This window comes from Osmerus mordax, chromosome 14, assembly GCF_038355195.1.
Source record: "Osmerus mordax isolate fOsmMor3 chromosome 14, fOsmMor3.pri, whole genome shotgun sequence".
NCBI classification, from domain to species: domain Eukaryota; kingdom Metazoa; phylum Chordata; class Actinopteri; order Osmeriformes; family Osmeridae; genus Osmerus; species Osmerus mordax.
The window spans coordinates 7880081-7904765 of NC_090063.1; the positions used below are offsets into that span (position 1 = coordinate 7880081).

The following is a 24685-nucleotide window of genomic DNA, read 5'->3' on the forward strand; positions in this document are numbered from 1 at the left end:
TTGTATCAAAGCCCAAGTTTTAATGTTGCTCCAATCATGACATCACACACCAAAAATACAAGTTATGATTCTTATTTTCACCTTCTCTCCTATATTGCAATCTCTTGAATCTAACACTTATTATAAACAGATACTGTAAGTCAGAAGAACAAATAATAGGCAATAATACTTTGGTCATGTGAAGCTACACCAACCAGACGAACTATCGCCACACAAAAGAAAGTATTCCAGGTCTCTTTCTATCTATATCTCTATTCTCAATCTCCATACTTTATTTTCCAGTTGTTTTAATTGACGACATGCTATTTTGCATTATCAGACATTGTAATTTATAAACAGAAAAGAGACCACCAAGAGGAAAGTATTTCACAGGATTTCACAATGTTGCGAAGGAAGCTTTTTAAAATTAATATTTTGATAAAGAAGTTTAACGTGAGTGGCACTCCTGATGATTGATGGTTTGTGTGTTCTCACTGGATTCTTCAACCTTGAAGCAGGGCTGCCCACTTCCTTTGTAATCATGGAAACCAGACATAATCCCAAAATAGTGTTTGGACGTACAAAATAAATATAAACCGATAACAATCCTACTGCGGTCCCATTAGCTACCCTTACAACATAAATGTTTACTCTTTAAAGAATGGAACCTTTACTGATGAATATTTCAGGGACAATACATCTGATAAAGAATAGCACTTCCACCAAAATGAAAAGGCCTGATGGAGACCTAACACTGAGACCTAAAAACAGGAAAGAACTTGGACAAAATACTGCTGAAGATGGTCAAGTCAGTCCAACATGTAAATATCACACAATATCCAGTTTATAAAAATAAACATTTGGTAAAAAAAAAGTAATACATTCTAACTGAGGGTCCAAAAATATATGTTAAATAAAATACTTATTATTTACACCAGCGTCAAATGCAAGCATTCTCAAGGTGTCCATTCAGAGTCTGTTAAGTCCCTTGTGGGCTTTCTCTTCCTACTGCTCTTGGCCCTGCCTCCGTGGGATGTAGAGTCATTGTAGTCCTCTCCAGAGCCGGCCTCCAAGATGTCCTGGTTATCCCCCCAGCTGTGGGGGGCCATGGGGAAGTCCTCCCCTGGTGAGGGGATCTGCCTGCCCAACACTTTGCGCTGCAACTCAGCGATGTCGTTACGGATGTCTGCCATCAGCAGCAACAGGAAGTCGAATGATCCGGGAGGGCCCTGGGTCACATGGGTCAGAGAAGATTCATCCCACAGTCATTTGAAGGTCTTCTGACTTTAAAATGGACATTAAAATCCTTCACAGAAATGGCTATAGACAGCTATGTCACCAATAAATGTCAGCATATACATGAGGAGGTCAAGTTAAACAATTTAACTTTACAACAGTAACATTTTCACAGTATTGACATTGTAGTAATACGTTAAATAAGACAAACTGTCATTCCTTATTAAGACTGGTATTGGTAGAGAGGGGCATTCCAGTGTTATTACACACAGGTGTGGAACAATTTGGTAGTTAGTGTTTTTTTCCGAACTCTGTCATCATTAGTGTGATCTATTGACTAAAACATCTTCAAAAGCTTTGTAGGAACATTCATCGTTGGCTCTGGTCTGGTTCCTCCTGGAACGGGAGGGTGCTTATTTGTTCATTGACCTCTAAACTTAAGCAGTTCACAAGACCTTATTTTTTAAAATCTCTTGACAGTTTTCACCCCTTCCCTCTCTTTCGCTATCCTTTTTCCCAACTCATTATCCCTCTTTCTCTTCTTTGTACAGATGGACTTTTGCATTGGACTTTAACATCTATAACATCCTGGACAAAACTTAGGAAGTAGGTTACTGTGTATTTGCTGTACTTAGGGGTACGCTATTTTCATGGGATTACTTATTTGAGTTTTACTGCTTTACTGTATATCATACTGTAGTATTTAGTACTAGAAGTACATAATACTTATACAAATAATACAGTGAGTGGCATCGAAATAGAGTCTTACTGGTGGTCCGGAAAGTCCAGGAGCCCCACGATCTCCCTGGGGAAACAAAACAAATATTTGGCTAAGATGAGTTACAGTACAAAAAGCATGAGAATACTTCACTGGCTGGTCGAGGAGCTTCTTTGTGTAATTCAAGCATGGGAAAACAAGATGCCATACTGAGTGAACTTGAGTGAACGCCAGAATGCATTGAGAAAATCCAATTAAGCTTGGTTAATGGTAGGGTAAGTTAGTTTTGCGAAACTAGCCATTTTGGCTTGAGTATGAAAGCATGCAACTCAAAATACCCCAACCCCCCCCCTTCAAAGACACTCCCCCAAAACACGTGTACCCGCTGCCTGACTACTGCTGGGAGGTAGGTAGACAGACAAGCACCCCATCCAATCATTGCATTCGGTCCGAATGTCATCCAATCATTGTATTCGGTCCAAACGCAATGATTGGGCATATTTATTACAGTCCTACTACGGCCACAGATATTAAATTTTATTTTATGTTACTGTCAGAGCATTTGATTTATTGATTGCTATCAGTATGTGAAGTTTATTTCAGCAAATATGACAAAAAGTGCTTCTCAAAAACATTACCTATCGTAGTGAGGCAATGATCTAACGCAAATCTCTATGCTTTGTGTACTATAACTTAAATGCTAAGGATTTAGCTACTCACCAAATCATAACCACACAAATAGGTAATTTGGCTGTAATGAGGCCTGCACTAGCCAACCATTTGACCTGGTTCTTGTCCAAATACAAATGTTAAGCATATAATGCAGAATTGAATGCACTTACGTCATGTTTTTTTGTTTTGTTTTAACATCTGCACTTGGTTTCATAAAAATCTTCTCACAATGTACCCGTTCATCATTTGGTTGCATGTTGTGTCATCTTCAGACCAGATGAGGGCAGTATTTACATCTGCTGCATCAGGAAGGCTTTTGTGGCTCACTGACAATTTGAAGCCTCACAGTCCAATGCCTTAACAAACTGCATTGGTTTTAGAGAATAGCTGTTGCACATGAGAAGGATTCTACGGAGGTCCACACTCACCTTCATACCATCTTTTCCTGGGGCACCTGGAGGGCCCTGTACAGGATCAAAAAACACAACACAGGTATCAATATCAACCATAATCCTTCAAGCACATTAACCAAGAGATTATTAGGGTATGTTTGAAAAACAGAAAATCCCTGATATCGTGACTGTATTTCATTTTACAGCTTCAACAAGGATTAGAAAGGCTTGATTTTGGGCCTAATTCCAAAGCATTACAGTGCTTTCAACACACAAAAGGCAAAGAGCTGTATCTCATCCTGAAGTTATGACCATAATGAAAGAGGCCTGGCGACCACATAAAGGGTGTGGGACAGATCTTTAGGCCCAAGCTTATTCACACTGGGCACTCAGAGACTCACACCGCCCCTCACATGTCACCCATGACCCGGGGATACGCCCAAACACATGCCCAAAAGCCAATAAGAAGTCTTATGGGACAGCAAGGCCCCTCCCCTTTGGCTTCATGCACAGTCACAGAAATGCATTCAGGCCCATCAGCAGAAGAATGTCAGGGTGCGAACAGTGCGATTATAGACCCATCATAGTAGAAACCCAAATGGTTCCTTCACAGGAATAACACTTTTCATGGAGCTCATGTGCTAGCACCACACTGCACATAAGTAAGTATCAGAGGTGCTGATAGGCCTAGCATTTCAAAAGGCCTGGCGCATTAATACAGGCCGTTGCAAACCCACCATGAATAAACATTCTCCCTCTGTCATTTTGACACGTTGCTTCTCAGGTCTGGTACATTAAAAAAGAAAGGTCAACACTCATAGACAAGGCAACTTGCAAGAACCTCAACATAGAACGAGCCAAAGAAAACAACGCTGGCATTCGGCCATTTCCCTGTTATTATCATTAACATTTGTCAACTCCAGGGGTCTGTAAGCTGCCCTCTAAGGGCACGACAGGAGTGTGTGTAAGTGTGTGGGTGCGTTTAGTGTGTGTAAGTGTGAGGGTGTGTTTAGTGTGTCTGACACTGTCGGACACATTTAACGTTCCATTTATCCTTCTGAAGTTATTGTGTGACATGAAGGGCCAAGTGGGGCACTCCAATCCCATCCAGGATAATAAATCAATCGCGCCTCCTGTCAATCTCAACCATAGAGCACATGATCTATGGACTGAATAGGAGACCTGCAGTGTCCCTGATATCCCCAGAGAGGTCATCATGAGTTGGGGAGGCAAAGACACACTCACGCACATACACACACAGCATAAGTAGCGCTTTGTTACTACAAACATGGTAGCTCAGCAGATCTAAAATGTACTGTGAATTTGATATAGTGGAGAATATAATACTTGCAGGAAAAGGGAGGATAAGAAAATGCATAATAATGAAATTTCTTGACTCACTGTACATAGTGTAATAAAACAACATGTTAGAGTAATAACTCCCTATAGTCCTCTTAACAGTAGTACAGTACACAAGGATATAATCGTGGGGACTGACCATTGGTCCACGTCGGCCCTGTTTGATGTTGCCAAGGTCTGGTGACGGTCCTACAGGCCCCATCAATCCCCTGGGTCCGACTAGGCCTGGGGGTCCCGACTGGCCGGTAGGTCCTGGGACCCCCTGTGGACCTTGGTGTCCCAGGGAAGAGAGAGAGTGATAGAGAGAGAGAGTGATAGAGAGAGCGAGAAATTTCAATGCAACTTCCAAGTCAAACCCAATGGCATCGCAGAGTGGATAACTCTGTAATACAGCTGCAAGCTAGCAATTTTGACCCATTGGTGGCACTAGAGTACTCGAGGCACAGACATGAAACTTGGTGAAAATAATCTCGACAAGGTCCCTAATGAGTGTGCCAAATTCCAAAACTTTTCACCACACGGTTCTAGGGGCTGCCATAGACTCCAATAGTATAAGAAGATGCATAATAATAAGAAAAGGTAAAATACAATGGGTGCCTTTGTAGATTCGCTGCTTAGCCCACAATTAATAACATGCATCTCCCGATTCACCTAGGAAGCACGTGGCAGCTTCCACAGCTGTCCTGGCTGAGTGAACCTCGACTGCCTGATTGTTAGTAAAAGATACTGAGACCCAATAAGCAATATGGGTCCTCACCTGGAAGTCCTGGCTGTCCAGAAGGCCCAGGCAGGAAGGAATGCATCTTCTCACTGGTCATCTGCTTGTGGACTTCTGCATTATTGGGCAGCATCTGAAACAGGAAGTGATGTCAGAACAAGGACAAGGAGGGAAACAGTACACATACTGTAAAGTAATTTAGGTGGGAATCTTAGCTGTCTGTCTGAGGAAGTTGCTGTTCACAAAACATTCAAGGAGCGTATTTGTCACTGGATATATATTACATGACAATACAACTACACTAATCATAGGCTACATGAGGGAAGACTTGAAGAGAACTCATAGGAAAAACACTGCCTGTCAAATTACAATTGGAACCTGCCAGACTTGAAACTCAATAGGCCTTTTATTGGAGCTGCAAAGCTGACATATGGAGCAGAGGGAAACCTCTGTGAATAATTCAGGTGAGCCAGGCAAAGCTGGCCCAGGATAAAACCTTCTCTGGGGCATGGGGTGGGGGTGACTTCCCTACTACCACAATTTAAATCATTAAAACATTTTTTACAAAGAGTGGTGGGTTCCATTGTGGAGCTTGGGTCATATGCTTGAATGACCCTGCAGGTCACATAATTAGGTCTGCTATTGGGCTGGCTCCATAAACCACAGACATAGCTCTATTTTGCTCGCTCTCTTTACTCTTGTAGCCATATAACCGCTAACGCGCCAGTCGTTTAATATTTTTCATGTCATCTCATGTCCACACAACTTAATTTATTTCAAAACCACAATTCTAAGACCATCAACCAAGAACATTTATTTATAAAAGCACGACTTTACAAAGCGAAAGTACATTTGTAACTTACACAAAAAGACACTATGAACAACGTTGTGTGCACAAGTGTCATGTTCTGAAATAACTTTTAGAAAAATGTCTGAAATACATTTTCTCCAACATAGGAGTAGCACGCTCGTCTGCTTCAGCAGAGCATGAAATTGTTAATTATTATTCAGAAAAATCTATTACATAAATCTAATCAGTTGAAGATTTTACATGTGTTTTCCATATGTATCGACTGGATGTTTTAAATGGCAGGGGATATCATATTGTACCTGAGGTACAAGACGTTCTTTACAATTTCCCTCCAAACCTTTCTGTGGAGGGTGGAAGCAGCTCAGATGAAGCAACCCCCTTTCTGTTGCTCTTAAAATACCTAAGGTACTTGTAGCCAAACACAGGCAGTGAACTACCTTTCAGCGCGATTACTTTGTTGGCTCAATATCCGTTCCCTTTTTTTCCAGCAAGAAAAGTGTGTGTACCAATACAGCTGCAAGTGATATATCATGTATTACAGGGAAGAGTGGTGAGTTGCCTTGTTGACAGACTAGTGTTCAGATAGGCACAAACTGCAAAGGCTGCAAATATCCACAGGGCAATATCACCACATGGCAGACTTTAATATGACTTGCCGACAAATTTTAATACCATGGACATAAGTCTAACCACTAACTAGCTTCAGTATTTGAAATTATTTCAATCTTTTTTTATTGGCCAGTAAACTTATGTAATGCATCCCTGAGGACGTGTAAAAGGAGACCTGGTGTTATTTCTGAGCTGTTGGCAGGTACGGTAATATAAGCCCATAATGATAAACAAAGCAAGTGAACAATTTGGCCCACAGTCACTCGGAGCCCTTTGCAGGTGCATCATATAGGGACTGGTATGAGAGGACTAATAAAGAATCACAGTTCACCAGCCCGAGAGTGTCGATTTGAGTATAACTAGTAGTAATGTAGTATGTGAGTAAGTATGTGATGTCTGTAAAGTGATGTTCTGTTCCTCAGGGCTCTGAGGAACTGTTTGTCATTGTCACCCAGAGGTAAGCAGCACCTTCTGTTTGAGCTGTAGAACAGCCATCTTGATCTGGTGGAAGTCCTCGCATGTGGACGAACACATTCCCACCTTCATCACGTTGTCCGACTTCTCAAAGAGACGAGCTGCTGGGATACACAGAACAACACAGTCACCTCACCATGTTCTCTGGATGTCACCTCTACAGTTACCTCACCATGTTCTCTGGATGTCACCTCTACAGTTACATCACCATGTTCTCTGGATGTCACCTCTACAGTTACATCACCATGTTCTCTGGATGTCACCTCTACAGTTACATCACCATGTTCTCTGGATGTCACCTCTACAGTTACATCACCATGTTCTCTGGATGTCACCTCTACAGTTACATCACCATGTTCTCTGGATGTTACCTCTACAGTTACATCACCATGTTCTCTGGATGTTACCTCTACAGTTACATCACCATGTTCTCTGGATGTTACCTCACCATGTTCTCTGGATGTTACCTCTACAGTTACCTCACCATGTTCTCTGGATGTTACCTCTACAGTTACCTCACCATGTTCTCTGGATGTCACCTCTACAGTGTACCTTCTATTTAAGAGAGACAATTTGACATGCATGCAATCTTGTACTGTACTATAGTAACAATGGTGTTTACTCCACAGATAAGAGTAACATCCAAACTAAAAAAGGCATTAAGAATTAAGGATTTAATAGCATAAAAAACTGACTGGCTGTGTTGACAAGTGTTATGTAGCTAAACATTGTAACATGTCATCACTTCGACTCCGTTGTGACGGGTCACTGAACACAGCAGAGGGAGGCAGGAAGCCGTTCTAGTAAATGTGCCAGTAGGGGAACTGAGCCGACTAAATAGCTACGGGTCGCAGGACTTCCCCCTAACAGTTCAGCTTGATGTACCTACAGTTCGCAGCATTTCTCATGTCCAGACCTGCGTGTGGCACTGAGGCTGGCAAGTTATGGGGACAACCTCGCGACCAGCCGTTCCTCTTGGTTCAAGGTATATTATCTGAATGACGGTAGGAGGCTGTGTGTATGTGTTGGTATTGGTGGACAAAACTGTTAATACACAAACCAAAATATGCCACCCAGCAATGCTTTGCTTTTGCATCTGCAGCAGAGTAAACGGTAGAGAAGGATGTTGGAATGTTGTTTCCACAGAGCAGGTGAGAGTGTGTTCTTACATGTTCTTAGTTCACAGAGCAGGTGAGAGTGTGTTCTTACATGTTCTTAGTTCACAGATCAGGTGAGTGTGTTCTTACATGTTCTTAGTTCACAGAGCAGGTGAGAGTGTGTTCTTACATGTTCTTAGTTTTCACAGAGCAGGTGAGAGTGTGTTCTTACATGTTCTTAGTTTCCACAGAGCAGGTGAGAGTGTGTTCTTACATGTTCTTAGTTTTCACAGAGCAGGTGAGAGTGTGTTCTTACATGTTCTTAGTTTCCACAGAGCAGGTGAGAGTGTGTTCTTACATGTTCTTAGTTTTCACAGAGCAGGTGAGAGTGTGTTCTTACATGTTCTTAGTTTCCACAGAGCAGGTGAGAGTGTGTTCTTACATGTTCTTAGTTTCCACAGAGCAGGTGAGAGTGTGTTCTTACATGTTCTTACCCTCGGCAGCACATACCGGGCCATGGCTGTGTTTCATAAAGCTATTTCTTGAACATACCAGCCTATCTGAGAAGTGGAAGATAACCTCCTGCCTGCCTCTGACTGCTTCATTTACGAGCAAACCTTTTTTCCCCTCTCTGCTCCATTTCTAATGTTTGCTTCAGAGGCATCAGGCAAATCAAAACAATCTACGAGCCAAGGGGGCAGAGCTGTGTGTTTTTAGGGAGGGGGGGAAGAATCATTTTAACTCGTAGTGGAGGAGCTGCCCGTGTAATGACTACCAGGTGTCTGTACACACACACAGCGCTGAGTCCTCCTCATCGCAATCAAATGTCCCATCTGGAGGGTAAGGAATAAGAAATGCCTACTAAAAATAAGTTCTCACCTCTCTCCCCCACGGTGCAGGTTTTCTTGTCTTCCTCCAGGAAATAGCCATGCTCACACTCACACCTGTAGCTCCCGACAGAGTTGACACAGACCTGAGAGCACATTGTCTCATTTTTGCTGGCGCATTCGTCGATGTCTATACCATTGAGGGGTGTGTAACGAGAGAAGGGAGAGGAAAGGATGAAGAGAACACAGTGGCATGCTTGCTGGTTGTGCTTGTGTGACCTCTGGCAAGGAGAGGCTGTTTGAAAAGAACAGCTACACATGAGACTGTCTGATTCCTTGATGATGAATCCTATGCTTTTTCCAACTAACAATAATGGGTAACAGTTTAAGTTACATTAATAAAATGTGAAGTGTTTTCAACAAAGCATAGATTTGTAAACATCTTGAAGAAATCGAGGTGGGTCTTAACCCTCAGAATAATATTCCCATTTATTTAACAAGTCAAGTATTCTGTTCTATTAGAATCAAATATGGAACAGTGACTCTATTGGCTGTGGAGCATAATAACAAACTCACCCAGACAATATGGTTTATCTCGGTTCCTGTGACGCTCTCGGTCGTAGCGGTAGCCTGGGTAACAGGTGCACACAATACGGCCAAAGTGGTCTGTGCACTGCTGTTCACAGGGGGCGCCAGCGCACACATCATAGTCTGCAAAACCATTGGGTCACATTTCAATGGCCTCTCAAATCACCTCTTCAGTCAATGTTCATTAACTTACAGATTTATTTTCAGTTAGAGTATGCCCTTGGTATCTTGATTTAAATTGGAGCAGCGATTAACATACAGTATTCAGAAACTATGTGGCTTCCACAAAATGCATGTACATTTTTAACAATATGGTAACAGAGAAAAAATCCCACAGAAACAAAACATAGCATGAAATACAAAAGTAGTTTGAAAACAAAAAAATTGTCTGGCATTCTTACTGTTTTCTGTAAGTTAAAACAACAGAACATCAATATAATGTTTTTTCAGCCAAGTAAGGAAAACCCATGGTACAAAAGGAAACAGACCACTTCCAAAATAAATCAGAACTAAAAACTGCAGGCAACCATCCAAACATCTCATCCAAACATCAAAGATTTCCATACCTTCAGGAATGCACTGGCCCAACACAAACTTAAAGCCTTTGCAGCATTTTTTCCTGAAAAAAACAAACACATTTATGTAAAAAACACTTGCGGAGGGTTTAAAAAGACCACAGTCTAATCTCACCATAAGTTTATTGGTAATATATAGAGGATCTCAAATCAAAAAAACTGTGTACATTCCATGTCCTTTTCCCCTGACTTCTATGCAGATCTGTTTGGACGATTATCTCTTCCGATGAGATTACAACATCCACAACATTCGCTTGCCCAGAGAGTAGGAGATGCCAGGTCAATGTGCTTTCCCCTGGCTGCTTGGGTTCACATGAGAGGAAAGCCCCACTACTTACAGTTGCCGCAACTCCCAGCATGGATGTTGCAGGGAATAGTCTGGCCAGAACTTGCCAGAGTTGTGCATCAATTTTTCATAGCTGAAAGCAACTATTGCAGGATGTTTGATGAAACAAGCATAGGTTTTTGTCACAAAGTTTTGTGATGCTACAAATGGACAGACAATTCTTGTAGTGCAGGTTTAACAGCTACAATGTAGCCTACTGAAACCGACTCAAGCTAACAGTAAAAACCGTAAAGTGATGCCAGGTGTTTCTCTTCAAAGGCGAATCCCAGTGTACTGTTACATCACAGCAATGCCGGTAAGTTCTCATGATTCACCGGTGCAGAGAACGGGTGGGCTCTGTAACAGTTTATGGCTTCGATTCAGGTGTAAAGGGGAGGGAGTTGGGGGGGATGGCAGGCTTTTTAAGTGCCCTCTTTCCCAGTCAGTCCTCACTCTGTGTGGTCTGTAAATGCCCCATGTTCAGCTCTGCTTTCTATTGTAATGATCTTTTTATGCTGCCATTTGTTGATTCAATGAATCAGCATGTGGCTGGGCTGTGTTCCATAAAGATGCTATCGACAGTACTGTATGCCCTTGTTCATTCCGCCTTACAGATCTGATTAGCTTGCTTGAGTTAATTGGATTGCGCAAAACTGTGCCATCTGAACTTAATCCATGAGGAAATGCAGTAATATGTCAAACAACACAATGCCTCACACTTTCATCTAACATTTTGTCAACTGGGCTCTTCAGTGTTCATGTAACGGCATCATCACAGTGCTGAAATGGACATTCCCCCCAAGTTGTGGAGCCATATATTCGGTGCGTACATTTCCCATTCAAGTGCTCTCCACACATGCAGCTGGACATTTTATTGCCTCAAGTGGGAGCAGCAAGGACCTCCCTCACTACTCTTCAGTTTCCCAGAAGGGATGTGAACCTGCAACAATCTGATTCTAAGTCTCTGCTGCCTCTCAACACCGCTACCCCTGTGACTGTGTCTGATTTAGTGCCTGATCAGTTCCCTACTTGAGAGGCACTCCAGGTCTGGGCTGGGAATTGGATGTGGGTTACACTGGTATGTGTGTGTGCATATGTTTGACAGAAACTATCGTTGGATATCTCACAGACAAAGGCATAAGGGAGGGAGTGGGATGAAGAGCCCACTCTTGAGGACCACAATTCTCAACACAGAGGGTGTTTGATCCTGTTCCGATCAAAGTCCAGAGAATATGTGATTATTTCACAGGCTAAGTTGTATACTCAGGCAAGTTACAAAGATTAGTGAACACTCAGCTCATGCACCCACACACATGTGGATGTGAACATCTTGAGAGTTTTATCGAGGATGGACAAGAGCCATCTTAGGAAAATAACCAGCCAGTCAAATGTCAACAAGAAAGCAAATAGATTTCAGTCTGAGGGCTGAAAGTCAGTGTGCCTCTTCATTGGAAATGGGACACTTTTCATTGCATTCTCAAGAACTTTTGTGGATCAAAAATGGTGTCCTCAAACCACCCCTCGCACAATGCTAGACACAATAGGACAAAAAAAGAAACAGAGAAGCAATGTTTTTATTTTTTACTACATAGTTTCCCCCCCAAATCTACCGATTCACATTTGTCAGTATTTTGCTGGGGCTTGATTCAAACACTGAGGTTCTCCATGAAGATGAAAGGGGGTGTCTGAGCAGCAGTAAAAACACTGAACAAAGATACCAGTGATACGGGCACCTCAGAGCATAAACCAGATGCTGAAAAGGATCTCATGGGTATTGGCACCAAGCTAGAACTGATTTGCAAGGGTCATTGTGCTTTAACAGTGAAATAACCACACCACTAACCCAATACATATTGTAAAGTGAGAGGTGGTTAGAGGGCAAACCTGTTCAAAAGGCATAAAGGAAACATGTATACCTTACCTCCTAGAAATGGAATAAAATATGTTTTAAATATGGAAAGCAGTTTAATATTTTGGGGCATTTTACCCATGCAGTTTTGGGGTTTGGGCACACTACGTAAACCTTTGGACCTCTAAAAGGCTCTGAATGACCTCTGTATTCTGTGCCAACTCTGAAACTGAAAATGACTGAGCTCTGCCTTTCCAAAGACAGTCTCTTTTTTCAGCTGTACAAGTCAATACGGTGCATCGATTAATCCCCAAACCTACTTAAAATGACCCTTCACCTTCCTGCAAGCCATTTAGATTTTTTAAGCGGTAGATCTATATTGCTATCTCAGGAACAATCAAATTGTTTGTTTGATTCCTTACATGAATACATCAATATTAAAGGAGGGAATTTTGTTTTCAAACTGTGCTTCGGCCCACAAAGGCCATTCATCATACTGTCCAATCTGCACAAGAGCAAAACTATCTAAGACACTTATGTTATAATTTGCATCACTATTCATGAAGGACAATCAGTTAGGATTAAGAGGTGTAAAATGATATACCAAACATGTAACACTACTCATAATGAACTTATTTCACGCACACACCGACACACGCGCACCCCCCCCCCCCCCCCCCACACACACACACAGTAATGTCTGTTCCAAGACAGCGAGATCAAGGTCAGTCACAGACAGTTTGGGACTGCTTTTCCGCCTGTGCTTTCTTTAAGGTTATTTTACTTTCTGTAGTCATCCGTATCATATTTCAGGGGCCCCATGAAATACCAACACAGATTAACTTGACCTCAGTTACCCCCAGTTAGCTATAAGGACTCTAATTACCTCATAAACATTCATAGGACTCCCACTAAACAAACACTTGCCTGCTCTGCAATGCAGAGCAACACACACACAGAAACACAAGAACAACCACACAAAGTCAGTCAGGACAAGTTGGTACGCACACATGCAACTGCCCAGTGCCGCACGATGTCCCTGAGACAGCTACGGATACTTAACCTCATGCCACCTTCAGTGACTGATTAGCCTGCACGATCCTTTTCCTTGCATACAGTTCTCTGAGACACTGGGTTATAAAACAAAGTGGGTCACAGTCCCACTCAGCAAGGACAGCTGTGAGAGCCCATGTGGTGCCGTGCAGGTCCCCTCAGAGCCAGCTTGTTTTTGTTTCGTCCTCGCCTTTCTTATCTGTCACTTTAAGAGACATTGTATCAAACACACTGAGATGTTTTTTTTCCGTAACAACAACGTAATAATCCAAGTTCCCCCAGACTAGTCTTTTATGTCTGACTGCAGGATCCTGCCAAAGGCCATACAGTCTGGGAGCCTGGCAGGCACACACACACACTTCTCTCTGCCTAAATGCTTAGTAGGTCTTGATACATTTTCCCATCAAGAACACTGACAAAGCACAACCAATGTCTCAACATTCAACTCAAACAGGGCCAGATGGATTCGACTTCTCTTTCTCTACGCCCCCCACGTTTCCTTTGAGAGACTCAATTAAAAACGCATGTAGTGCTAAATATCCTCTATGGAGTAGGAGGACCCATTTCAGTGTGCCTATTGGACTGTGTAGAACTGATTCCAGTTTTGATTACCAGCAGTTTGTTATACATGTGAGAATGCTTTATTTAAACACTTGGATTTGCGGCCAACAAAACATAATTTTTTTCAGGGAGGGGGGGAGGGTTGGAAGTCAACAGATTTAAAATTCTAAGCATGAAGGTATCAGTGCTCTAGGCAGATCTGAACTCATATTTACAAAATATTTGTATTATGAAACCATTGTGTTCCTTTGTGAAAACAATGCTTTCACTTGCGTTGATTTCCTGTAATCAGCAGTCAGATGTTATACAGGCCTGTACTAGCATATCTCCAGCACTTATGATCCTTCACCTTTTACTCTCTTTCTAAATTATTTGAATCTTGCTTTGGATGAAACCATCTACTTACCTCTTCATTAAACATTACTAAATGAGCTCCCTCCTATCAAAAGGAATTCCTAAAGCAATGCCTTTCAAGAATAGAAATGCCTTTTAGAATGACTGGAGCTGTGGTGCCGTCAACAGATGAGACGATAGTGACAAGCAGGACTAAGAGGCCAACAGGAAGTCCCGTTTTTGTGTTCTCAGCAACAAACAACTGTCTAAAACCAATATATTATTTTGGGGTCAATATACTAGAGAGAGAGAATAATTTGTATTCATAAAGTTTCTTAGTTCTTGTTGCATCCACACATCCAAACACACTTTTATATTCATTTAAGCAATAAAATGCACATGACACACAAACACAGTCATACTAAACTGGTCAAATTAAGTACCAAGAAAAGGAGCCAGATGATGACAAGCACCCAGCTTTTGCAGGTCACTAAAGTGGAATTTACACAACAAACACAAGGACATAAAGATTCAGTCAACATGGCCGCCTCCTTGCAGCAGCTCATGATAAAAAAAACATTCCAGTTATTTTAAATTTTCACAGTGTTTACATTACCACTTGTATTTAGACATCTTACGACATGAAGCACATTCACATGATGTCACCGTGAGCAGAGATCTATAATAAGTTGGATGTCGAAACAAACTAAATGTTGACGTATACGAGACATGGTCATCATCACAAAGTGAAAATAATGTGAGGAGAAATATTACCAGCAAGTCAAAACTACACAAAGATATATCAAAAAGGACAGTCTGTGCTGGAAAGATGTAGCTGTGTCCAAACACAAAGTCCTAGGAGAATACTGTTTAAAGGAAGACATTAACTCTGGGGCAGGAGAACCTAAGAATGCTTGAATACCTTATGTCGTCAAAAATGTTAAAAAACAACAACAAAAAACACATCCAGGATGGGTCATCTGCTTGACAAAAAATATTACTCTCAGCAGGTTACAGGAGGTAAAGACAGCAAGTGATTCTCTATCATTTGTTCAGAAAAACATTTGCCACAATGTAGTTCAACTTCTCTGCTGTATTGTCTGTTTTTGTAACACAATGACCCTGCTTTTACACATCTGGGCAGGGTGAATCATGTTGGAAATTGATATTACACATACTAAATGTCAGCTGGATACAGTCCATTACAGACACAAATTGTACAGTAGAACCCGAAGCAATTCACCAATGACTAAATTGCTTTGAAACATTGTTTTGTGAATACATTCTTGTTGTATTTCTCCTCTTTTTACATTAATTCTGTATTTCCAAGAATGGAAGTCCAAAAAAAGCCCAGAGTGGGAAGCCTGTGGGGGAGGAAGTGTGTAGTTTCCAGCCTTGAGTGAAGCAGTCAATTGGGCTGTCTGAGAAAGCTCCAGAACCCTGCTGCTTCTCTGGCCGTACGCCCCTATTCTGCTGACTCCCTGACCCCAGAGCACAGAGGAAGGCGGTATTAAACACTGTTTAACAGAGACAACATGGCAGCTGTAAGCCAGAGAAGGAGATACACAGAAAGTGAAAGAAAAAGTGAGAGTTGGAAGAGAGACAGCACAATGATGAATCAAACAGAAAGAGCACATCAGCTCATAATACACCACGTGAACACGGTGGAGAACTATTGCTAAATGAGGTTGTACTCAAGAGTTTCTTCAGACAGCCAAATTGTTTCAATTGTCGGGGCAAGACCCCTCATCCCAAAAAACACACTCTCAAGACAGTTTGCACAAGGGTACTGCTTCATTTAATCTCGTAATTCCATAGGCCTACCCTTTTTCATTCATGCCCCTTTGCCTTCGTTTCCTGTATACCTATCTCATACATCATTCATGCTAGACTCAGAGGAAACATTAGGAATTGCCTTTAATTGTCAATGTGGGTACATGTGGTACGTGTCTCACAGAAAGACAGAGTTGATTTGTGGTATTCATTACATTACCACCTCAACATCCGCAGGCAATGGACTCAAAACACATTCAACATTTCCGTACGATGTGAAGACATACGAAGACCACCAAAGGGCTTGGGAAACTAGTGAGGAAAGGAGTGTTTTTTTCTTTTAATTTGCCTTTCTTTTATCAGCCTAAAAGATCTAAAAACCACCTATCATCCTCTAAATTCTGAAAACATGACCGGTTATAACCTAGATCAGGAGGAAAATATGTGATCCATTATCTTAGGGTGCTTTCCCCTGCTGAAATAGAGAAACAAAACCACTCACCCGCAGACAAACCCACAGGCTTTTCTTATCTCACCTATGGATGTCAACAATACCCCCCCAGCAGGGAACAAGTGACTTCTGTCTGATGCGTCTCATCCTGACATCCCAGGAAATTGTAGAGAACGTGGCTGTCTATGGGTTTGTTCCAAGGAAACTTCACCAGTCATATTGTATCCTCTTGTTTTTTTCCTCCTATAACTCGAACCATACACACTACTGGCTACAGACCAGATTCTACAGATTAAAACACTGTATTACTGTTAGTGTCCTCGATGTCTACAAAGCTGAAATACTGCAAGGAATATCAAAGGCATGCCGTATGAAGAAATATTATGATATTCTATGGTTTGGTGTCTTCATTATCAAATTCCATCTTTTTGAATCTTAAGATTGTTTGAAGATGACAAAAATGACACAGAATTCATAAAAATAGAGTTCTTAATCAATAACACATTCTATCATCTTGTCAAATGATATATACCATCATTTACTTATTATGTCCACATTATGTCGATATAATATTATTTACTTAAATTCATATAGGAAGTCATATGACGAAAGAGTTGAGTGTATGAGAAGTGTTCACTTGGGAAGTGACCTCTTTAAAAATTGAACCTATGACAACATTTCAACCAAAAGGAAAACATTTGGAGCTAAAATCCAGCAAACATAAAGAAACTGTAAAAAGCTGGTTAGATTTTCCTTTTTTACTAAGACATGATTGTCTGAGGACTATATTATATTAAATATTATTTAAATATCATAATACCAACTTGTATACTTGATTCGGCATGAAGAAATAAAATGCAATAACATGCAGTCCCCTTACAGCGGTCTCCAAGACCAAGGAGGACTTTCCACCTTTGAGTAAAACAGTTTGGACTGTCAGGGTGAATCACTGTGTCAAGACAGCCCAGCACTGAGGTGTAACTAAAAGTACTGGAAACAACTGATAATATATTACAATTCAAAAGCATACCTGCAAGATTATTACAATGGCAGAGGGTGATGTTTGTGATGCCAAAAAGCACTAAATGTGAAGCTTATGTTCCAAACTATTTTATTAATCTTGAAGGGGGCAGCTGTTTGCAATAGAGAATGATTGGTATGGCTATGTTTAATGGAGCAGTGTGGAACATTTCCTTTGGCTTACTGCTGTCCTGCAGGACTTATGAGTTGTCATCTTATGCTTTTTTACTAATGTGAGAATAAATTAACAGTGGGCCCCAGGTTGAGGAATAATAATAAAACATTTAACATTACAAAATTAACATTTAAATTTCAGTTTTACCACATCCAAGTCTTTTGATTAGGCTTACATGCAGTACTAAGATAACAACAGGCATTCTCTCTTGCAGCAGGATTCCAAACACTTTGTGTTTTTATCAAGTGAGAGAGTAGGGGAAGGCCACACAACCACAACCTCTGCTTTAGAGATTAGCGACCATGTGCTAGCACAACTGTAGCATGCCCGTAGCATAACCACAGGATGGTTCACTGTGCACCATGACAGGAAAATGACAGGTCATGGCAAGGCCGGAGACTGCAGACAGCCTGTCCAAAGGGTTGTATTTCTCTAAATAGGCTAGAATCTCTGAAAGTGTCATTATTTAGAAGACACAATTGACATGTCAACATGAGTTTTCAATAAGGTTTAATGTGTAACAGTAAATTTATATAGGCCATTTCACAGAAGCAAAATAAATCTTCTCATTTGATTCATATTGGATACATTTTATTCAACAAGAATCTATACAGTTATTTATGGTTCTATAATGCAAATTTAGAATGGAATTTTAAGACATACGGAAATTGTTGCACCCCAGTGTAAGATGTTGATTTAGTAGCGTATCAGATTCTATCATACCAAGATCTTTAGAAGTGATAACACAGAGGGATCCTACATGTGTATGGGGACTATTGGATTTATTTATATATATTGCTTCCCTATTTCAAATATTTTCATTAAATCGTAAATGCATCTCAGTTTAAGCATTTATAACCATTCTTATCTTTGATTAGCATCTGATATTCTGAGTTCCGGAAATTCACATAAATCTAATGCGTTTTAGGATTTCGCTATTATAATAGCGTTGCAAATCCATCATCATTAACGGTCCTTGGTTCCAAATGTTTCTTCTTGTTTGATATATTCTGATTGATACAGCACTGGGAAATAAAATGTAATTTCCCAATCCACTATAACTATAGTGCATTTCTGATAGAACCACTTAAGGCATCCCAAACCATTACAAATTATTTGAAGTCATGGCCTTTCTGGGAAGGCATGTCCTGTATTCCAATATGTAGTCAAACTAAAACAGATGAACAAATCAAATTACCATCACATCTGCAACCAAGGTGCAGAAATATTGCTAAGAAATTGCATTATTATTAACTGGAAAACAAAAAACAGATACATTGTGGGAATAACTTAACTTAGAGTTAAGTTTTTTCTGTATCTGCAGGTGATTTAAGTTATCATGAGTCTAAATGAGGTGTGCTTCGTGATAGATGTTTTGCAATAGATCTCGCTGCTGTACCATAGAAAAAAACTAATGGAAATGTATGGTTTGTGGTGAGGATACGATTAACACATGGAAAGAACACTGTTAAAGAATGAGACAGGAAAAAAAATAAGAAAAAGAAAGAGAGAAGAGGAAAGAAAGAGATCACACCCTAATGTAATTCAGCTCACTTCCAGCAACATTTTGACAGTAACTACTAACTGCAATTTGAGCACATTAATTCCACATGAATGAAATGTCTGTACTCCAAAACCTGTATCCTGCTGTATATACTATATTTCATCACACATTGGTATACTGTAAGTCAAAGAGAGGTGTTCTTCGACGGGAAACAAAGGGTAGTAGGAGGGGGGGTAGCAAACTCCAGAGTAGAGACAGTGTTTCTGGAGCTACACATAACTCATTGAGGAATGCTGCTAAACACAAACAACACGTCCTCCCCTGCACTCACCAACATAACTCACCCCAACAAAAATGTCCTCACTCCTTTTCAGGGAAGGGTATGGAAGCCTTCAGCTGGCCTGGAGCATGGGTTATGGTTGTTTCTTCTGAAAGTGCTGAATAATATTCTGGCCAAATCTTCACCACAGTTTACCATTATCTGGTAATAAAATTAAAGTCTTATGCTTTCTTAAACAGATTTGTTGTGTTTCACTAACAAAAGTGAAGTAGGATGCATCAAGAACAGGACAGAGGATATAGTAGATTGTTTGGAAGTTTAGCACCTTAGCAAGTACAGACCAGTAAAATACAACAATAATGAATGTGTCTCCCGTAACGCCCTTTGGTAATCTTGACAGGTAACAATAACAGTGATGATAATGACTTCAGTTAACAACCTTATCTACATGTTCACTTTTTTGTAAACAGGAGCACTTCAATGTGACAGCTGAGATCGTTCCCATCATACAGCAGCTAACCTCTCTAGCTTATGACCTCACTTGAATGGCCTTTCAGCTGTTTGGGAGACACCACTAAAGGACTCCCCAAAAACCTACTTGAAATATATAATTAACATCCCTTAAACTCTGTGGAGAGATCACATCATAGCCTCACAAGCATGGACTTGAAAGTGTTGAACAGAACACAATGGGAGAGGTTTAGTTGATAAGTCTCCAGGGACAACAGCCAGAATCCAACATATCATTTCTCCTGGAACAGTCTTTTGGTTTTAATGATTACAGCTAATCTTTTATGAATAGAGAGAGATATTGGACAGTCTTTGCAGCTGCAGTTCATGATGTTAGGGTAGTGGTAAGCAGAATATGCTTAAAAACCATTTGGAAAAAGCTTATAATGCTTTTATGTCACTATTTTACAAGGCAATTTGAACATAAATGTTTAAACGTAAAAACCAAGGCAGGTTTACATTTTAAACATTTTTGGCAACAATTTGATCTTAGATACCATAAAGAGCCTAAGTTTACAAAATCTTGTTTCCCTCTAGATGTTGGGAAACATTAAGAATTTGTTCCATGCTCCCTATTCACACATGGAGATCTAGTCTTCAAGGAAAAATATTTGTAAAGGAAGACCATTAATAGACATTACATAACACCTGAGATTTTACTGTAGCTCTATTGCCAACACAACACTGTTCCTAGGTAACTAAAGTCCCAGCTGGATATGAATACATCAGAACACGTCTTTATTCACTCAGGTACTTCATTGTTTTTGGAAACAAGAGCCTCTCGTTCAAAATGAATCTTAACCATTTTGTTTACAATAGAATGTGACACAACGTGTTGTGAATTTATCACTGCTTTGCCATTGGGTCTCGCGGGGTGAAACGTTAAGTAAAGTGAAACACACACACTAACATCGACAGACATTTCCTGTTACATCAATGCCACTTTTGAGAATACAGCTCTACCGTGTCATGTATTGCTCAATGCTCAATTCCATGGAGTTCCACTGACTGGTATTTTACAACAGAGATGACAGCTCTTTCAGTAACATACATCAAGTGCTTGCCTAATGATTAGATTTCCACTAATAAAAACCATCTGGACTAGATGTCAGTGACGCATATTAATCATTGTAAATTGCCTAATATTTCCGTTAGACTCATAAGTGCAATAAACAGAGCTCTTTAGTTTGATGGTACAATAGTCAACTGATGAGACATGCATGGCTACTTTGAATGTGAAACTCTATGCAAGAGTTTCTTCAGAAACTGTAGAAAAATTCTAAATATTTACAAAACCCACAGGAGACCATTCTACACTGCACAAAGAAATGCATACTGGGGCAGACTGTACTTCCTTATGGAGTCAACAAAAATGTCATTATCTTGTAGGAACTCATGCTTTATCAACACATGGCACAGTCTTTATTTTCAAGTTTTTTGTATTTTTGTCATATCCTCCAACATTGCACAGCAGTCAGTTAACAATGCAGAGAACATTCACAGTGAAATTCAAAAACCTCAAACCCAGCTAACAAGGAATAAATCAGAAGGTGAACATAAGGGGGGGTGGTGGGGTGGATCTAACTCAGCCTTCAGGCTGGGCCACAAAAAGATAGTTTGTCATTCCAGATGCTGTAAAAATGACAGCTGACAGCCAACTACAGCAATCATAGAGCTCAATCTCTCTCCCTCTTAATGACTGACGTTGCGATGGGAACAAGCCCAGAATGTCACAGCCCAGAAACCTGATATGGCCTGATATTAATCCAAAATGCCCACAGTAACAGATATAATTGCAATTTACACAGAATTTAGTAAGTGGCCAGGAGATGGGATCGGCAAAGGGTATTTAATCCCTATGGTTTAACAGTAAGATAATGCAACTCAGAGTCAAGTTTAATTGCCAACCCTAAGGCCCATTTTTGTGGATGAATATAGGACAATTGTCAAGGTGAGGACATTGTGCTATAGAGACAAAACAACATCAAAACACTTGTCTCCTTTAATGAAGATGGAAAATACCAACAATTGTGGGATACCATCAAAATGCCAAAAGTGATGTGTATAACAGGAGTGAGTGTGTGTGTCTGTATTGTGGCTATCTTGCCTCACATGGGGTAAAAATGTTTTTACGTTATTTATCACATCAAATGATGTGTCCTTTAGTTCAGTTCAACTAATTTACCCAGGAACGCCAGGGCATAGAAGCATTCGAGAGGAAGAGGGGCATGGCTGTGGGAGGAGGGAGACAACTTGCTTGAGACCACCTGAAATATTTAGGAGAATTACAAAGCAACAACTACATATGCCACATGTCAATTATGTGTGACGGTTGCGGTGCTGGAATGGAAATGGTCTGTTAGTGCAATCCTGGCTCAGCTTAGCATCTCCTATGAACCCTGGAGTAGCAGGCTAGCAGCTAGCTGGTGTATGCAATAAATCAACTCTATGTAATTACTGCCTTGTGTAATCTCTCGTCAACCAAGAAGAGATATATAAAAGACATCCTATTTCTCCATTGTTTTGTCTGTGACAGACAGGTATTGTGAGGGACCACACTCTCCAGTCATCATTTAAGATGTATTCTTTAACTGTTCAGTCCTCATTTGCATTAAGCTACAGAATATACAGTTTCATTAAGTAAGCCAATAAGATTTTACTAACATACAAAGCTCTGTATTTGTTTCCTTGGAGAGAATCCAAACAAATGCACATTCTTTTTATTTTTTGGCTTTCAGGGTCAAGTTTTTTGCTTGAAGGGTCAAATTGTCAATTCAACCAAAAACTGCAGTTGCCAACAGTTGGAAATGATAAGCTGAGGCTCTGTCCTCACTGGAAACACTTGCACAGCATACCTCAACAAGGATGAAATCACAAATTACCAAACAAAACCAAGGTCCAAACTGAACATTTAGATTCTGCAGTGCATATTTAGGAAAGTACATCCCAGGGACAAGCACTGAAGCACTGTTTACAATGATGCTGATAAGACCTCCTGCCATTACACAACAACAGTGTAATACAGAGCCAGTCATGTGTTAACTTGTACAATCCACTTGGGGAGTGGATTGCAAAGCTATGCAAACTTATTTTGTGTTACCTGTACCACCACATCTGTCTTCTATGAATAAACAAGAGATTTCAGCCAATAGGCTAACCATAAGCAACCTAATCACTTAAAGAGCATAAACAATTATGTGAGACATAGGGCGATCAGACAGGCTTTAAGGTGGTGCTTTAAGGGTTGTCTGTGTCTGCTCTAGCCTGTAAGGATGAGCTGAGCTTTGCCAGACCTTCAACGAATAAAGAATGCCCTCTGACTTAATTTAAGGACATGTATGTCTCAGAGAAACACAGATGACCTGTTCACATCATCCACCCATTAAGAACGACTGTGGAGTTCTATGTGCTTATTTTATAGAGAGGGCAATTCAGGTTGGAAAATATGCTACCTTTACCTATGTATCTTGTGGTCAAACATTTAAATTATATTTAAAGTCTCAATGACATGTTTCATTGTGCAAGTTAGTCCATTCATAGGACACATATCGACGTATAGTAAACATAATTTCATGCAAGTTTTGATTCGAAAATCTTTCCTACCTGTAGCATGTCGTCACCTCTCCAGATGATTTGAAGCAAGGATATTTTGTTGTGGCGATCTTGTTTTCTGAACAAACTTCACTGTAAAATAATTGCATGACTTAATCGAATACACTTTCTCGTCTATAGCCGCACAGCAAACATGTATTAAAAGTAATAAATCAGTACGCTCATACCTGTCAGTGTCATCATGCTCTTCACGGTAAGACCAAAGCAAGCCTTGGGAGCAGAACATAAAGAACACTGATATCAGAAGAGGAGACCCGTTTCGTTGAAAGATCATCTCCTCTAGAGCGGTAACCTCCGAACACCTGTACCCCACTATGGGCTTTTCGACGCAATTATACGAGACGATTGGAGAGCTTAAATGATTGGATAGGACGCACGGGGCTGCTGACTCAAGTGAGTATCACACTCACAACTGAGCTCAGCCCTCTATCGGCTCCTCCCACCGCCTGATAATTTCTAAAGATTAGAAAGTTTTGGATTTTTTTCGAACTCCATCACGAAGCCAACCCCTTAATGATTTATGGAGCGTTCCATGAGCTGCTGTGATCTGAACAAGGGCCGTTTGCATAGGGTGCATGTGTAGACAGACTTGTCTTTGGGAAATAATTGCCGACACACCGTCATTAAAAAGTTACAATTTCTTAGACACATTTAAAGACACCGGGCGTTATCTATTTTTCTCGATCATACTCTCTCTCCTTGACTTTTTGATTGAGGTGATGTCATCTTTGCTACCACCACGTGGCTGACATAGTAATGGCAACTTCCATTTAAACGGATGGCTATTTGGCGTCCAGACTTCTCCCTGTCGAACTTTGTAAAAACAACTGAATTCAACGATGCAATCTAAATAGCACTTTTGTTTTAGCGAGGAGGGAATGCACTAGCCGAAGAATTTTAAGAATGAATTGCCTGAGGACCTTTCATGTGTGTTTTACAGCAAAGGTAAATATTTGCATTACCATGTAACCGCAGGCCAATTACCGTCCAAGTAATTCAGTGTGGCTGCTCTTCTGTAAATTGCAAAACAGTTGTTAATACGTTTTTTACTCAGACAATTTGAATTAAACACATTTCCAACATGAAAACCACACATTGTAAGAGCATGATTATGTATTCTATCACATAAACATATCAATATTCTGTAAAAAAAAAAAATCTAATCTATACAAATACAAGTTCAC

The 24685-nt window shown here is 40.5% G+C and overlaps 1 protein-coding gene across 2 annotated transcripts; it reads right to left on the bottom strand.

The window, feature by feature from the left end:
* Window positions 1-23783, bottom strand: ccbe1 (collagen and calcium binding EGF domains 1). Of its 2 annotated transcripts, none has more exons than XM_067250670.1 (11): window positions 23669-23783; window positions 23493-23573; window positions 10047-10099; window positions 9469-9603; window positions 8945-9082; window positions 6963-7069; window positions 5114-5207; window positions 4496-4626; window positions 3034-3069; window positions 1985-2020; window positions 1-1208 (listed from the first exon to the last, which is right to left on the bottom strand). In XM_067250670.1, the coding sequence occupies exons 1-11, from the start codon at window positions 23773-23775 to the stop codon at window positions 936-938; spliced, it is 1191 nt and encodes a 396-aa protein (XP_067106771.1). In that variant the 5' UTR covers window positions 23776-23783; the 3' UTR covers window positions 1-935. The 2 variants fall into 2 exon arrangements, with proteins under 2 accessions (XP_067106771.1, XP_067106770.1); XM_067250669.1 differs by having other exon boundaries at window positions 6963-7072.
* Window positions 23784-24685: the final 902 nt, after the last annotated feature.

What these genes read in the sequence shown, in the direction of transcription:
- ccbe1 (XM_067250669.1), bottom strand. Translation starts at nt 23,775, where the DNA reads ATGATCTTTCAACGAAACGGGTCTCCTCTTCTGATATCAGTGTTCTTT. An exon ending in GGGCCAGTGCATTCCTGAAG is followed by an intron (nt 9,604 to 10,046) that starts GTATGGAAATCT and finishes ATGGTTTTGCAG; the next exon opens with ACTATGATGTGTGCGCTGGC. An exon ending in TTCTACAGCTCAAACAGAAG is followed by an intron (nt 5,208 to 6,962) that starts GTGCTGCTTACC and finishes TTCCTGTTTCAG; the next exon opens with ATGCTGCCCAATAATGCAGA.